At 38.8% G+C, this 16,613-nt stretch overlaps 1 protein-coding gene across 1 annotated transcript; it reads right to left on the bottom strand.

Moving 5' to 3' along the window:
* Positions 1-1,207: 1,207 nt before the first annotated feature.
* Positions 1,208-15,374, bottom strand: cdc20 (cell division cycle 20 homolog). The gene is made up of 11 exons (XM_067454018.1): positions 15,217-15,374; positions 14,766-14,974; positions 14,513-14,658; positions 14,303-14,399; positions 10,048-10,173; positions 9,766-9,962; positions 6,210-6,304; positions 2,403-2,628; positions 2,176-2,301; positions 1,972-2,089; positions 1,208-1,852 (listed from the first exon to the last, which is right to left on the bottom strand). The coding sequence occupies exons 2-11, from the start codon at positions 14,950-14,952 to the stop codon at positions 1,692-1,694; spliced, it is 1,479 nt and encodes a 492-aa protein (XP_067310119.1). The 5' UTR covers positions 14,953-14,974; positions 15,217-15,374; the 3' UTR covers positions 1,208-1,691.
* Between the last annotated feature and the right edge of the window lie 1,239 nt (positions 15,375-16,613).

The following is a 16,613-nucleotide window of genomic DNA, read 5'->3' as shown; positions in this document are numbered from 1 at the left end:
TTTTTTTTTCTCAATAGAACAAATAAAGATTTTTAACTCCAACCGTTGCTTGTATAATGCATGTCAATGGGGAGTCACTATGTGTAAAAAAACACATAGACATACAAATCCATACTAAACCCTGTGGTTCATGGTGACGTATTGATATCTTAAGACACGAAACGATCGTTTTCGGCAAGGAAACGAAACCGTATTTGTTTTTTTACCTCACGTCAGACGAATCTCATCCAGTTTTCCCAGTGCCATTACTTCCGCCGAAGAAGCTCAAACTAAAGATGCCATCATAGGTATGTGTACACGGATGGCTCATCCGACCGATTCACACACAGACGAATGAGGATTCTATATCTATGATCGCGCCGGGTTTTGACCATCTTCGGCGGAGGTAATGGCGTTGGGAATACCGTTTCTTGCAGAAACCGATCGTTTTGAGTCTTAAGACATCAATGTATCATCACGAGCCGCAGGGTTTAATATGAATTCGTATGTTTTTAACTCCTAGAAAAACACCCCATTGACATGCATTATACGAGAAACGCTTTGAGTAAATCTTCATTTGAAGAAACATCTCTGATGCCCTGGGGGAAAGCAGATAAATGTTCATTTTTGGGTGAACCATCACTTTAAGTTCCCATAACAGAACCCAAGGCTTTCAGACTGCTTAGAGATGCCTTGCATTCACACTGCACTAAACATACGCCGACCAACAAGGACAATCACCAGATTACAAAAAGTCACTCACTACTCAGACATTCAACGACCTGAAAAGCAGAGTCAACATTAAATTGGTGACAAGTAGTACCCATGTCGGTTGTCGTTTGGTGGTGAGAATTAGCCCTCAACAGCATTTGTGTCTTGTTTTCCCCCCACATATTTTAACTCTGTAATACTTGGATGTTTTATTATAATGCACTGACCCTTTACCACTGAGTAAGTTCTTGCATCATTGTACTCACAATAGCATGACTTCCAAATTATAGAGAGATTCCTATCAATTCAAACTATACCTTTGGACCAGGGGTGCCAAAACTGTTCCTGGAGATCACAACTGAACCAGCAAATTGAGAGCTCAGGAGCACTTGACAATTACAGACAGGTGTGTTAGAGCAGAGCTCTACAGGTAGATAGATTTCCAGGATCAGGATTGGGCAGTGCTGCCTTCAACTTATGAACACCAGAAATCACCAAATGTTGCATGCAGTTTAACTGAGTTTTGAAAGGCCATTTATTAGGACAAAGCATACATCCTTCTCCACCAACATTCCACCATTTATTATTTCAAGCTAGTCACAAAAAACCTGTAAGGCTTTCAGTGGTTTTTAATTCAACCCGTCTGCCAACATGGCAAAACATTATTCCACTTAATAGCTCTTAAAAACCATGCATTAAAATACAAAATGTAACTAACTGATCACAGAGCACTTATAAAAGGCAAATACATGTCAAAAGGGAAAAGAAATCCTTACAACACTTTATTTGAAAATTTACACTGTACATAATTTAGTGATCACTTTTAGAGTTAAATATGTAAGAACATGAGTGAAGAAAAATAAAAATCACCAAAATGGTTATTCGATGGTTCAACTTTCAAAGGAGGGAGGTTGTCTTCTGGGAATCCCATTATTAGACTTCAGATCTTTAAACCTTCCAACTCCCCTTTTGTTGGATCTATTAAAACTAACATTTCATAGTTATCGAATATGTTGTTGAATGATGCTGTTGGTGGGCTTGGGTTTTTTGACGGCATCCTTTTCAAAACTCTTCCAAAGCCGAATGGTTTCATCAGCAGCAACAGAAGCCACAGTCGAACCATCTGGACTCAATGCCAAATTGAGGATTCTGTCTTCGTGTCCTAAAATGGATAATTGGACAGGAATTTAAAATGTGAAGTGTCACAATTCAGCGTTGTTGTAATGTTTAACTAAAGGATGGGTGACTGCACAATTACTTGAAGCAGAAACTCAAACTTGCCTTCAAACTCTGTAACTTTAACAAGCGAGGGGTATTTCCAGATGATAACCTTGTCGTGAGCAAAACCGTGGCCAGACACCAACTCTTTGTAATTCGGAGCAAAAACGAGAGATGATACCTGGAAGGAAGCAAAAAAAAAAAATGTAGCCTCATATCATGCAAGATAACATTACATGTACTATGACATACAGGGGGTGAGCCTACCTGTGAACAAGTATCCAAGGCACTGATACAAGAGCCACTGTTAGCATTCCAGATGCGAATATGACGGTCACTGGTGCCCCCTCCTGACGCAAGGATGCTAGGCTGCCAAGGGCACCATGCCAAAGCCTTAATGGTGGAAGAAAAAAAAAAAAAAGAACCATAAAACCTTACAGAGAAAAAAGAAAAGGAAAAAAAAAAGGTCCACATTTTTTTCAAATTCAAGTTACCTTGACTGCTCCCTGGTGTTCACTTAGAGCATGGACAGCTTGATATCCCGAACCTGTTGTCATGGGCCAAATGTAGACCATATTGTCATTGCCACCGCTAGCTAAATATTTCCCATCTGGAGACCAGGTAAGGCCACAGACTTCCTGAGTGTGCCCGCCGAAGGTGAAGATGTGGTGGTCTGCGACTCGAACATCATGCTGATGAATCAAACCAGATCTGGAGCCACTGGAGATCAAGCAAAGCGTTAGGGCATTTTCGCACCTATAGATCACTTTTTTTGTTCTGAAATAGGGACTTCATGTTAACATTTTGCATTTTCTTGGTTCAGCTCGCTTTCACAAGGAAACAATTTCAAAATGTTTATGCCAGTCACGAGAGTACAACGGCCCTCTTATTGGTTAGTTTCCTCTACATAATCCATCAAGATGATTGAGAAGTTCACTGCATGAGCTTATGGTTTTATTTGTAACTTGAGACACACAAACACTACTGTAGCGGTCACTCCTGCTGTTCAGTTATTTTACATTCGTATTAATACTGCAGCAAATTCAAACACTGTCTCTGGAGTTTCCAGTGCCGTCTGGAGGCCATCGGTTTCAAGATGCAAAAAGTCAAGGCTTCGTCAGGACAGCAGTCACGCAAAGAGAAGCGCAGTTACACAGCATTAAAGCTACAGTATGTTACTTTTCTATCTGCTTAAGGTGCATATTCAAAACAAAGCTGTAGCTTGATGCCAAGTTTGAACTCAGTATCTTGGTACATGTGGTCTTCACTTCACAGCTGGTGGAAAATAATCAGGATAGGACTCGGGCAGAAATCATGTTCATAAATGCGATTATTAACATTACTGCAGTATGAAGCATAAAGCAGAGCAGGACCAAATGTTGAGGGAGCTGAGCAAGGCTGCTGGAGCGACTGTTACGCAACACACACGGCTCGCAAGCAGCGGGACTTATGACAGGACAGTCGTTGGCAACGGTGCAACACTTGTGAGTAAAACGTGTTTTTTTTAATATGTGATAGTATTGCATTGTTACAGATAGTTGATTCTGTACATGGTTAACAAAACATAACTTGACACACTGTCAAAGGCTGAAGAATCCTTTATTTGTTGGTTAATTGCAATTCAGAATCAGACTCTGCAATATATGGGCCAGGGCTTGCAAAGTCCCAGGGCTATGAGTATTCCAGACAGGTTACCAAAACGTAAGCCCATCGACAGGCCAGTAAATCTTTGTGAAATAACATTCTTTTCTTGTTGTGCGTCGTTTACTCTTGACTTGATATTTTTGAAAGGCACGTGTAGTTTGTACTTTTATACACTGATCAGCAGCTCAAATAATAGTATTAAAAGTATTATACATTTATATTTTATTTATATTATATATCCAATCAATCACAGGTGGATGAGAAATCATTCATTGTGTTTGTCCCTGTACTAGGAGAAACATTCCGGTTGCCCCTTAAATTCCTCCCTCACCTGAACTGACAGGGGAAGAAGAATCTCATTAAAGTGTTAGCCATCCTAAAATGAAATTTGTGTCATTAATGACTCTGAACACAGTTTAAGATATTTTATATTTAGTCCGAGAGATTCTGCCTCTCCATTGAAAACGTAAGCACAGTTTTCAATGGAGAGGCGGAATCTCTTGAAGCATTGAAAATACATTTTGGTCCCAAAATGACAACTACGACTTTATTCAGCATTTGTTTTCAATCCTTAAACAAAGATTTGCACAGTTATGAATCAGCGTATTGATTCATGATTCAGATCGTGTGTCAAACTGCGGAAATAACGTTGACGATCTGAATAATGAATAAATAAAAAGACCTTTCTGGGGTCTCATTTATAAAGCGTGCATACGCCAGTTCCTACGCAAAGGTTGTGATCTATGAAAAAAAAACTAACTTGACGGGAGAATGTGCGCACCTTTAAGCTATGCGTACGCACATTCTGGAGACAAAGGGAATTGGCGACACAGATGGTGAAGTCGTGAACTGAAGTTAGAACTGTAGAAAATAAATGTGAGAAAAACGATAAGAATTAATGACATTTCATACGGTAGAACCACATTATCATGAAGATTAAATTCCAACAGTGTTATTTGTGCCGATTGTTTTGGGCTATATACATCTAAGCTAGTAAAATCCAAACGGAATTCAAAATGTATTTAAAAAATATTTAATAATAATGCTCTGCTTACAGTCCCTGTCCACAACGGGAGCGCAGGAGGAGATGGCGCAACTACAGGTGATACAGAATAGCATGAAATACCCTTTTACTAGAGAACTGCACAAATGTACACATCATAAAATCTCAAAGTCTGCAAATACAGTCATGAAGCACAATCACTATCAGTCCTAACTATTACGGTGTTCATTACAAAACCATCATGAAGCATGCGTTTGGTATAACATTTTCGTCTTAAATTGTCGCCTTCAAATTAATTCTGTGATTTTGTCAAGGTGTTAAAGATCAGTCTATTTGTTAGAAACAAATCCTCCGGTGACCCGTGTATGTAACGCCTCATGATGGCACTGCTGGCACTTTTGGAGGATTACGCCAATGGCAGAATAAGGAGAGAACGAGTTTTCATTCAGGGACATTATCAGCAAAACTGCATGAATTTTATTTTATTTGAAGTGTTTAAAACTAACGAAATATTTTTAATTAAAATAACACTATGGCCTATATGAATATTTTGATACATTTATTCTACAATATTGAACGATTTTCAGCAATGTAATGTGTAAGGCACAAATGGCATTTATAGTCCATATCTAATATTTTTCAATGTCTTTTACCTTTGACAGTGTTAAACATGATGTCACATGGATGGGAATATGCATGCAAATGATATGCAAATTAGGTCATGCGTAGTAAATATAGGCGTTGTAAGCTCCATATATGGTGATTTCAGGGAGGAGACAGGGTGGAGAACCACATACGCACAATCTGCTGCTGGCTGTGATTTATAAAGGAACTCTTGCGCAGGTTCTGGTGTACGCATGGTTTTATAAATCAGAATTTTGTGCGTACACAAAATCAAGCTACAAAAAAAAAAAAAAAAAAAAAAAAAAAAAAAACCCGCAGAGTTTTATAAATGAGATCCCAGGTTCTTCTGGTAAGGGACAGTATACTGTGCATACGTTTTCATTGGAGGCATAATTTCTCAGACTAAATAAAATCTTAAACTGTGTTCCAAAGATAAACAGAGGTCTTACGGGTGTGGAACGACATTAGGGGGAGTCATTAATGACAAATTTTATTTTTGGGTGAACTAGCCTTTTAAATACACTTTTATGTCAACAGTGCGTCTCGCCCATCAAAACATTGCAGGAGAGAGCCTCAAAACCAAGGTAGAAAATAGCCTATTACTTATTCATTATGATGTTTTTGAATGTAAAAACCACATGAACAAGTTGACCTTAGACAACAGTATATATATATATTTTTAAAAAAATTAAAAAAACAGGTCACAACACCTTTAAGATGAAACCGTACACTTTTGGTTTTCAACGGTGATAACTACTGTTCTCACGCACAGAATCAGACACTATTGCCATTATAGCACAATTCTTGTTATGAATTATGCCAATTGGTTCATTGGGTTGATTTGCTTTCACACCTCAAGCGAACCCCCCTAGAATTAATTTGAATCTGAGCACAATTGCCATGTTCACATTTGCCTAAACGAACAAAGGGAGAGAAAAAAAAAAAAAGGTTCCAAAACAAATGCTCAGGTGTGAACGCACCCTTAAGCACAGATGCATAAAATCTAAGTTCAAAGAGATGCTGGTCTTACCTAGACAAAACATGATCATTCCAACTCAAGCAACCAACCCTTGCCGAATGACCATCCATGCTGCGGAGACGCTTTTGGTACTGAACATCCCATAACTGCAAGAAATGACATGAACCTTTTAGAAATTCAGCAAGCAATATGGCTGCCTATGCATTCATTTAAATCTCTAATGACAAATCATGAGAAATTGAATACAGACACGCAACCATCAAGGACCACAGTGGTTGTCTCGATGTACACCAGCAATGTTTTTTTTTCCTAAGCCACGTTTATAAAAGCCACTTAAATGTTCTAACTGAACAAAGGCTTAAATCTAAACCCTGTGAAACCAGGCCTTAAAGCGTTAGTAAACCTGCCTAGAGAAGAAAAGAACACAGTGCGTTTATATGCACGTTCTTAAGCCGATTGTGCCTAAAGGGGGGGATACAGATTATATACGGACGTGAACATTATATACGCGCAAGTTCAATTTTGAATCGACTTCTGAAAGAAGAGCTGCACGATGAGTGTAAAGTGTATCTGGTAGCACAGGGTGAATTCAGTATATACATTCATAATTTGAGGGAAATATACATTTAATTGCCGCGGACAGGCGTCGAATGCCGCCACCAGTGCATGTGTTTGAATTTTAAATTCGGAATTTTGCCAAGGAGCACAGTCCCTGTGTGATCCGCCATAGACATAAACAGAGAGAAGTAGCTCCGGCTGCAATGTTCTATGCTATTCATGCTCTTACCAACGGTCATTAATTTAAGGTAATTTCTAGACCTGCAAAAATAAAGCTCTAAAATAAAATGACTAAACTACCTAATGGGTCCTGCACACTGTGCGATTTTTCAAAATCCTTTGCGAATGTCCCTTGTCAGATTGTACGAACATGATCCCCGTGTCACACTGCAAGATCTCAGTTGTCATTAATGTCAGACTGCACGATAGTTTAGGCGCGCTAAAAACGGACGCGCACAAGAAATCTCACCCGGAGCTTTATATCATCAATGAATGACGCATTCAGTGACAGTGAGCTGCATTACACGTGGGACTGAAATGCTGGCTACGAATAAATTTCTAGCTCTCGTTTTGGTCATAGTTGGTCATAGTAACGACCAAAGACGTCAGATTTTAGCCTAGGATCTGAGGAATCTTAGGATTTTCTAAATTTGTCTCAGACGGCCAAATCGTTGCCAAAATCACACAGTGTGCACCCGGCTTAAGGCATCTTTACACAGCCGAGTTAAGGCGGGTCTAACGCAGGTCTGTGTCTGCTCAAAATTCTGTGTAAAGACGCGATGCCGCATTAAAGCAGACTTAAAATATGCCGGGTCTGACCCACCTCGGCCCCTAGTATCAAAGGCGACAGACGCGGTTTTGATTCAGTGTAAATGAACGCGAACTTGTGCCGCCTTAAACTACATTGTCGTGACAACCGCCTGTCAGCAAGCTCACTAGGCGCGAGAATTAAGAAGCAGCAAGGAGACAAACCATCTAGGAATTAAAGTAAAAGATTTCTGTACTCACATCGTCAAGCTAACCACTAGTGTTCGCCGTTTGTAATCTTAATTTGAAAAGACTGGCAGATGATCAACGCACTGCAACATTTCCCCTCAGAAACGATGAATGTTTAACCCAGTCAGTGTCACTGTGCAACCCAGTATTATAATCTCTTTGAGAGAAGGATGTTTTATATTAGATTTGATATTTTCTGATACATTCTATATGCTGTCATACATGTCATTAAAATAGACTGAAGTTTGGATTTTTCCCTTAGGCATAGTGCAGCCTAACAACCTGAAATAGGCTATAGCCTAGGTACTCAATCATTATGGTATTGTAATTTGTCTACAAGCAACATTGTAGAATATTTGAGTTTATTTAAAGTTGTGTATTTTTTAATTATCATTATTATTAGGCTACGTGCATATTTATTTAGAACATTTAGCTTATTAACGTTCATTCCCCATCGGAATGTAACCTAACTGCCAGAGAAGGCCAAATTTGCATGGTTGTAGTTTTTACCTTTTCATTATTTTGTCTTGAAAATTCATTTTTTGGAAATATTAACCGAATTTAGAAATGCTTTTGAACAATTTGTATTAGCCTAATAATAAAAAAATTAATTAAGACAGCTTTTGGAAAGTGCATAAACAATATTCCCAGAATCCACAGCATTTGTTGTTATTGTGACAAAAGTAGAAAATTTATAGTTTATAATTATGTATATCACCTAGGCTATCTGTATCATATGGCAAAAAAATACAGAGTGAGTTGTTCCCGCTGTCATAAAGGAACAAAATGCGCCGGCGCTTAATTTCGTTGGACAAAGGGTTAAAGAAAACGTAGCCTATAATGTCATAGTTAGGCTATGTTGAAATATTAGCCTATAACATTATTTTTTGATTAAATAGCCTAACTGTCTGTAGGCTATATAAGCCTATTTAATAAAGACCAAAAATCGTCGGTAATGGATTGACGCGTGTAACGTTTTTCTGTTCACAATATAACAGAATTGTCAAATATTCGGGCTCATGTTATACGAGCTGAGAACTAAACTTTGTTTTGGGGAAATATCACATTCCTGACCACTTTTACACTCATGGGCTCAGAGAGATGGGTCAGAACCACGGAGAACGACCGCGGACAGGTCCTTCCTACGCACCAAAACTTTTCACAATGCAACAATATATTTAAAGAGCATTAAGCTATAAAAAAATATCTATTATGTAAAGGGAGGGGAAGCAGCCGCTAGGAGCGCAGACACACAGAGGAGCGACTGCAGTAGGCTATGGTGTTTGTGCAACACTGCGGAAAAATTACAGAAAAAGAGCAGGTTTTGAAACCGGTCACCGAGAAAAGAGTGGGTGTAGGCCTATCCCCTACAGATGCGACGCCCCTTATGAATGCTCTAAAGTGACTTTCTGTTTCTTTGAAAAAAACTCTGGACCACTTTTAATCCTGCGGTATTCTACCCATAATAATGTAGGCTATACTTTCTTTATAGCATTGTCAATCAGGCACAATTTTATTAAGAAATAAAGGCAGAACAAAACTATTAAAAATTCTGTGTTTTTATTTTAGGTCTATAGGTTTTATACATTTCATTATTTGTTTTAAATTAATTTATAGGCTAAAGGGGCGCCGCCGAGCTCCGCGTCCGGTGTGCGACCCCCCTTAACACTTTGTTAAAACTGTAGTTTTAAATAATGTTCAACGCATTGTTACCCACGATTTTAATTCCTGTGTAAATGCATTTATGCCGCTTCAGAGAAGGATTAAACGGTCTGTGTAAATGCACATTTTTGGGATTTTATGCTGCTTCAGAATCGGTTTCTGTACTGCGTTTGCTGTGTAAAGATGCCTCTAGTCACAAACAATACATTGCCTGGCAATACATTTAAAGTTACATAGAAGTAATAAAAATAAACGTGTCATTAGAGCTGAAGTACCAGAAATATTTTGGGGGCGTTCAAAGTCTTGGACAATGGGAGAGGCTTGAAGTTAAAAAGAGAGAACAACTGGAGAAGTTATTCAACCACAGTATGAGAAAACAACCTTCAATTACCTCGACTTTACAATCACTGGTCCCAACGGCCAAGAAATTGCCATCCTTGCTCCATGAGACAGAACAGATGTATTCGTTTACATCATCCATTTTCTTCAATAAAAGAATGTCCCCCACACCAGCATCCCACAAATACACATAGTTGGCAAGGCCAACAGCCAACAGGTTCTGCCTTCCCCAATCCATCAGGTTCAGATCTGAAGATAAATTGCCACATTAGTCTCACATCTATAAAGAATTCTTCTAATCCGATCACATGGTGTAGTGTAAAACTCAGCTCACAGAAGTCATTTTTGATATCAGGGGCATCTAGAATTCGCTCTGGAACCGAGGAAATGTACCGGCTCTTCTTGGTCGAGACTGGCGTGGAAACCTGACTGTAGAGAACCTTCAGGTTGTTCTGATAACCTGTGGGAGAAAGTGCTCAGTTCATTTGAGAGATGCATTTATGGAAGCGTAGAAGAAATTAAACTTTAAAAAAAAACAAGTTCAATCGATTTGAAGGGTTAGTTCACCCAAAAATTAACATTCTGTCATTCCTCACCCTCATGTCAGTCCAAACACATAAGAACAAGAGCTCTCTGACCCCTCCATAGGCAGCCATTTAATTACCACTTTTAAGGCCCAGAAAGCTAGTGAAGATGTTGCTAAAATAGTCCATGTCACTGCAGTGGTTCAACCATAAAGGGATACTTCACTGCTTTTTCATATTAAACCGTTATTCCCTTAACTAAAACGAGTTGATACATACCTCTTGTCTGAGTGCGTGCACTAAGCCCAGTATATTCACTATGGTACCAGAGATCAAGTTAAAAGCGACCAAACGAGTTAAGGCGGGTCTAACACGGGTCTGTGTCTGCTCAAAATTCGTTGTAAAGACGCGATGCCGCATTAAAGCAGACTTAAAATATGCCGGGTCTGACCCACCTCGGCCCCTAGTATCAAAGGCGACAGACGCGGTTTTGATTCAGTGTAAATGAACGCGAACTTGTGCCGCCTTAAACTACATTGTCGTGACAACCGCCTGTCAGCAAGCTCACTAGGCGCGAGAATTAAGAAGCAGCAAGGAGACAAACCATCTAGGAATTAAAGTAAAAGATTTCTGTACTCACATCGTCAAGCTAACCACTAGTGTTCGCCGTTTGTAATCTTCCTTTGAAAAGACTGGCAGATGATCAACGCACTGCAACATTTCCCCTCAGAAACGATGAATGTTTAACCCAGTCAGTGTCACTGTGCAACCCAGTATGCAAAACGTGTAACACGTTTTCCTTTTTTAAATACAGATACACGAATAGTTGAACGACCTAGTATGGCGACAAAAAACGTGACGCTTTTCTAAGCGCATTAAAAAGGAGAATTATAGTGTATGGCGGAATAGCACTTCTGAGAGTACTTCAACTCGGCGGAGTAAAAAGTCCAGCCTGAAACATCCTCCCTCACATCTCCCCCTCCCCCCTATTGACAGAAATGAGCGAGGGAGGAGGAGATGTGAGGGAGGATTTTTCAGCCGGGACTTTTTACTGCGCCGAGTCAAGTACTCTCAGAAGTTCTATTCCGCCATACATTATAATTCTCCTTTTTAATTCAAACGGTCATGAACCAGCATATTGAGTCATGATTCGAATCGAGTGTCAAACTGCCAAAATCACATGACATTGGCATTCCGAATCATGAATCAATCCGCTGATTCATGACCGTTTGAATCTTTATTTGAGGTTTGAAAACAAACAAGGAAGAAAAGAATGCTGAATAAAATTGTAATTTGGGTTATTTTTGGACCAAAATGTATTTGATGCTTCAAGAGTCACATATGGACTACTTTGATGATGTTTTTATTATCTTTCTGGACATGGACAGTATAGAGCGCATACACTTAGATATGCTCTCGGACTAAATATAAAATATCTTAAACTGTGTTCCAAAGATGAACGGAGGTCTTATGGGTGTGGAACAACATTAGGGCGAGTCATTACTGACAAATTTCATTTTTTTGAGTGAACTAATCGTGGCCATGTGTCCACCAGAGTGTTTTTCACGCGGCTGGCGGACATTTTCAATTGTTTTCAATGAGAGCGCAGCTTTTTTTTTTAGAATGCCTGAGCAAGTATTTCACAGAGCGCAGAGCGTTTTTTTTACAGGTCGCCGAGAGTTGAAGAATGTTCAACTTGGAGTAAAACCAAGCGGCAACCTCCCGCGATCTCTCTTGAAGCCAATACGGAAGTAATGTTAACTGCAATTCCTCAACTGGCCACTAGGGACAGGCTCCAGAAGGGAGCAGAATCTCATTGAGCCCCATGTTAAAATTCTCCACTTTAAAGCAGAAAAAAACATGTTTACAGCCTGGTACAAATTGTGGTTTTGGCTTATAAGGCTAATTTTGATCTTCATGACAACTGTGAGTGGGGTGAATTTTTTTTTAATAACTCGTTAGTTTACGTTATAGAAAGCCTTAAAGTTCTGCATAATTAAGGGCGTGGTTACAAGTGGATAGCCATTTATCTGCCGTCTATAGTCATTGCGTCACCTCAGCTCCGTGCACATCCCGCCTTTTTGCCCATTTTGTGTTATCCGGGAGTGACACGCGATGACTTGCTCACAAAATGGCAACACCCAGCTCGCCCATACTTTAAGCTTCAGAACGGCTTATCGAAATCCTATGGGTGACGTCACGGACACTACGTCCATATTTTTTTTACAGTCTATGAGTAAAACGCAGCGCTCAGTCACTTTTCATCCAGCTGTCCAATCACAGTGGAGGAGGGACGGGACAAATACAACTGACCAACCGCCACACTGCGTGTAAAACCTCAACAGATGACAACAAGCAATAATAAAATGTAAATGTAAATAAAAATAAAATGTATCATGAAACTTTTGCTTTCGTTGATGTGAACTCCGTTAAATGAGATTATTTTTATTTGTTTAGCTCGTTTAGTTTGCAAGCGCCATTCAGATGAGCATCAGACTGCCTCAGCTTGTCAAATATGCCTTTTACTGTGGTAGTAATAGTAGCCTAGGCTAAATGAACTAACATTGTGATGCTTGAAGTGTTATATACTTTATATAGGCAAGACCAGTCAAGAGTTTATTTTAGAGGCTAAATTGATTAAACATGCGGTTAACTCTGTCGGTTGCAGGCTGTCACTTAAAATTAAAACTAAATTTAACAAACAAAAAATTGCTCTAAAATGTTTTCTAAATTGACTTAAAGAAATGACACAAAATATAACTACTTTGACATTAAAAACAAAACAGAACTATTTTAATGGCTGCAACAATGTTTAAAAAAAACAAAAAAACAAGGCTCCAGTCGGCCTAAAACAGAAGATTAGCCTACTTATTTTTAGCTTTCGTCACACTGTGTAGAAATAATATTGAATCGACCGTCCCTGGGTTGAGCCGGTTTAATTCTCGTCTCTATGACTCAACCTGTGCAGCTGAATGCACTCACTCGCTGCACTGATGCTGGAACGCAGAGGAGCCTCCTTATCAATGGATTTCATAGTAAATTGTGTCTTTTAGGCTGCTATATAAATTACAAAGGTTTAATTGGCATCTTTATTTCAAACGACACGACTGACTGCGACCCGAATATCAAATATTTTTGGATGACTCGTCCGCGGGTGATGACCGCACTCGCTCATTTTAGATCAACCCGCGCATCACTGATTAATGTGGGTAATCAAAAAAAACAAAAACAAAAACAGACTAAAGTCTACAAAATTGGTACGTTTCCCAGTGCCGCAAGAGACATTATTTTTAATGGAAGGATATAGGCTAGGCCTGTTATCCTAATTAAAATTAGAAGAACGAAATGTTTGATTTTGCATGGTGGTAACTCAAAGGTTCTCTTCTTTTTCGTTATTTTGGCTTTGAATTTCGTTAGATTTCATTAATTTTCAATTCGTTTTTTTTTTTTTATATGAACTGAATTTAGAAACAAAATAAATTATTGAAATGAAGACAGCGTTTGGAGTGAGTGCATGCAAAATCATCATCAAGTGCTATGAAGCGATTTCGAAAAATCACATGCTCAAATCGCGATTTTATTACGATTTCGATTAATCGCACAGCGCTACTTCTGCCCGTAATGGTAAGGGGCGCGGCATTTCTAGACAACCTGTGCTTGACACGTTAGCCAATAAAAATACATGAAACTACATTGGCCATCTAACCAATCTTAGACCATTGCATTTTTCAGAGGGTTGGGCTTCAAGCAGGAAGCAAACGACAGTGGAGACAGCAGTGTGGAATAAAGGTAAAATAAGAATTTTTATTAAGACATGTTATACTGCGCCCCATAAACACAAAGTCTAGAAATAAAACCACAGAACCACCCCTTTAAGCTTGAACCAGTGGAGTCACGTGAACTTTTAATGTCTTTACTACCTTTCTGTGTCTTTTAAGTGTTAATTAAAGAACATGAGGGTAAGTAATTAATGACAATTTTAATGTTTCGGTGAACTAACCCTTTAATATTAGCATTACTACTATAACTGAATAAAAATAAAAATAAATAAAAATCACAACATACCCTCAGGGGCGTTAAGTGGTTTTCCTCCTAAATGCAAGATCTTTGCTTCCTCAATGTCATAACCATTTAGAGTCACAGACCAAGCTTTCTGATTTGGCTGCCAGGATAGAAGAAGTTGAGAATCAGAAAATATCTACAACCACCAGATGCATTTATAATAGTATATAGTATAATAGTAATTAAATGTGTATTTACAACAAAAACACTTACTGCTGTAACCGATGGAGTTTCTTCCACCGACTCGTTCTCTTTGGAAATGAGAAAACTTGCTACATCCAACTGGTTGCTATTTCTTGTTGGGATAAATCGATCTCCTCCTCCCTTAGAGGGAGTGTTTTGAGTCTTGCCGTTCTTTCCTTTAAAAAAAAAAAAAAGACATTGATTAATATGTAACTTATCACTGAAGACACGCCAACTCTACAATGAGCAGACCAATGGCTGGACACATGGGACATAACGTTACCTGGTGTTTTACTGGGGGTTTTGGAAAGGCTCACTGATCTGTTGACGCTTTTGTTTGGTGAGAGAGAGTTTGTGTTGGAGCTGGATGTGCTGGCTTTCCTCTGCCACCTAGCCATCGGGGCGTTTGTGATAGGCATGTCCAGCCTGAGGACATTGTGGATGTCATTCTCAAACCCAAACTGAGACATTACTGACACAGCGATGGTCACTCTGTAGGAGAAAAAGAACAGGATACTGTCTGGTCACATGGAGCACGATAACGTTACGTAATCAAACGTATTATACAGGCTTTCCATACGACTCAACTTAAAAGGATAATATTATAATAGTGTAACTAACTTAGTTATGAAATGCAACAGGCACTAAGTTGATAACAGCACCTAACGTTACATGCATAGCCTAATCGTTAAAAATGTATATATATATATATATTTTTTTTTTTTCACTCTTACCACAAATCCAGCAAGTTCGTTCCTCCGATGCACATAAAATGGTAAGACTTCAGCAGCTCTTGTTCATGTAGAACTTTGGTGATTTATTTCGTCCTTCCACAGGCAGAGCCAAAACTCGTCTGAGAGTAGCTGAAGACGGTTAACGGATGAACTCCAGTTTAAATGTCTTAAACGCGTGTCGTGATTGGACCATTCAAAAAACAAAAGTTTTCGCTGTTGCCAGGCAGCAAAGAAAAATGCTGCGCTTTGATTGGTGCATCGCATCATTGAGCTCTTCCTGTCATTATTACATATTAAGAGTCCCAGGCTCGTTTCTGGATTACGCTGTTTGTTTACATGATTTGTCACTCACGGGTCTGTTGTTAATATCTCACGAAATTGTATTTTGAGGGAAAAGGAAGGTATGAGAAAATAATAATATGCATTCTGATTGATTTGGTAACTGGTATGAGATTCACTTTATTATGTGGTCACATAATAGGAATTTAAATTGGTAGAAGTGCTCACAGAAAGCAAATACACCAGCTTGACACAGAATTTCAAGAGAATTAACATACTTAGTAAAATAATAAGAACACAATAATACAAGGGTATTATAAAAAGATAAAATATAAAAACAATTTACTGCAGGGAGGTTTCAAACTTTATGATGCAGAGGACCCCCCAAAACAAACCTTTTATGAGGGACCCCCTTCTTAAAAAGTGTGACATCAATTCAACATATTTTTTCCAAACTTAAATTGGCTATTTTGGATGTATAACCCTGAAGAAGTAAATTTTCAATTAAAAAATATTTGTATAAGCAACTTACACACACACACACACACACACACACACACACACACACACACACACACACACACACACACACACACACACACACACACACACACACACACACACACAAAAGAAGTTAAGAATATCTGTTAAGAATACCTCCTTAGAACCCCAGTGAGCAAGATAAAGGGGAGTATATTGAGAAAAACTCCCTAGAAAGGTGGAGCAAACATACAATACTGGAAAGTATGCATACGGCAAGAAAGGAGATAAACATTTAGAACTGAAATAGAAAGTTTGTTAGACTTTATCCATTATTGTTCTGTCTTTTTTCTCTCTGAAATTTTCTAGGGACCCCTTAGAACCTCATGGAGGACCCCTGGGTGTCCCTGGATCCCAGTTTGAAAACCCCTGGCATAATGCACACCTAGATTTGTACAGGAAACGTGTTTGAATATTATGTGATTTTATGTTATGCACAATGTCTGGCCTTCCATCTTTTTTCTTTTTCTTTTAATAGTTATGGTTAATGTCTGTCTGATGCTGTCATTAGCCAAACATCTGACATTTTAGTTATCGGCGAGACATCCTTTTATTTTGAAAAAGGGTCATTGAGAGGC

This window comes from Pseudorasbora parva, chromosome 9 (genome assembly GCF_024679245.1).
Source record: "Pseudorasbora parva isolate DD20220531a chromosome 9, ASM2467924v1, whole genome shotgun sequence".
Lineage (NCBI taxonomy): Eukaryota > Metazoa > Chordata > Actinopteri > Cypriniformes > Gobionidae > Pseudorasbora > Pseudorasbora parva.
This window is presented reverse-complemented; position numbering and strand designations above follow the sequence as displayed.

What these genes read in the sequence shown, in the direction of transcription:
- cdc20 (XM_067454018.1), bottom strand. Translation starts at nt 14,952, where the DNA reads ATGTCTCAGTTTGGGTTTGAGAATGACATCCACAATGTCCTCAGGCTG. An exon ending in ACCACTTAACGCCCCTGAGG is followed by an intron (nt 10,174 to 14,302) that starts GTATGTTGTGAT and finishes TTTCTCCCACAG; the next exon opens with GTTATCAGAACAACCTGAAG. An exon ending in CCAGTGATTGTAAAGTCGAG is followed by an intron (nt 6,305 to 9,765) that starts GTAATTGAAGGT and finishes CATTTCTTGCAG; the next exon opens with TTATGGGATGTTCAGTACCA.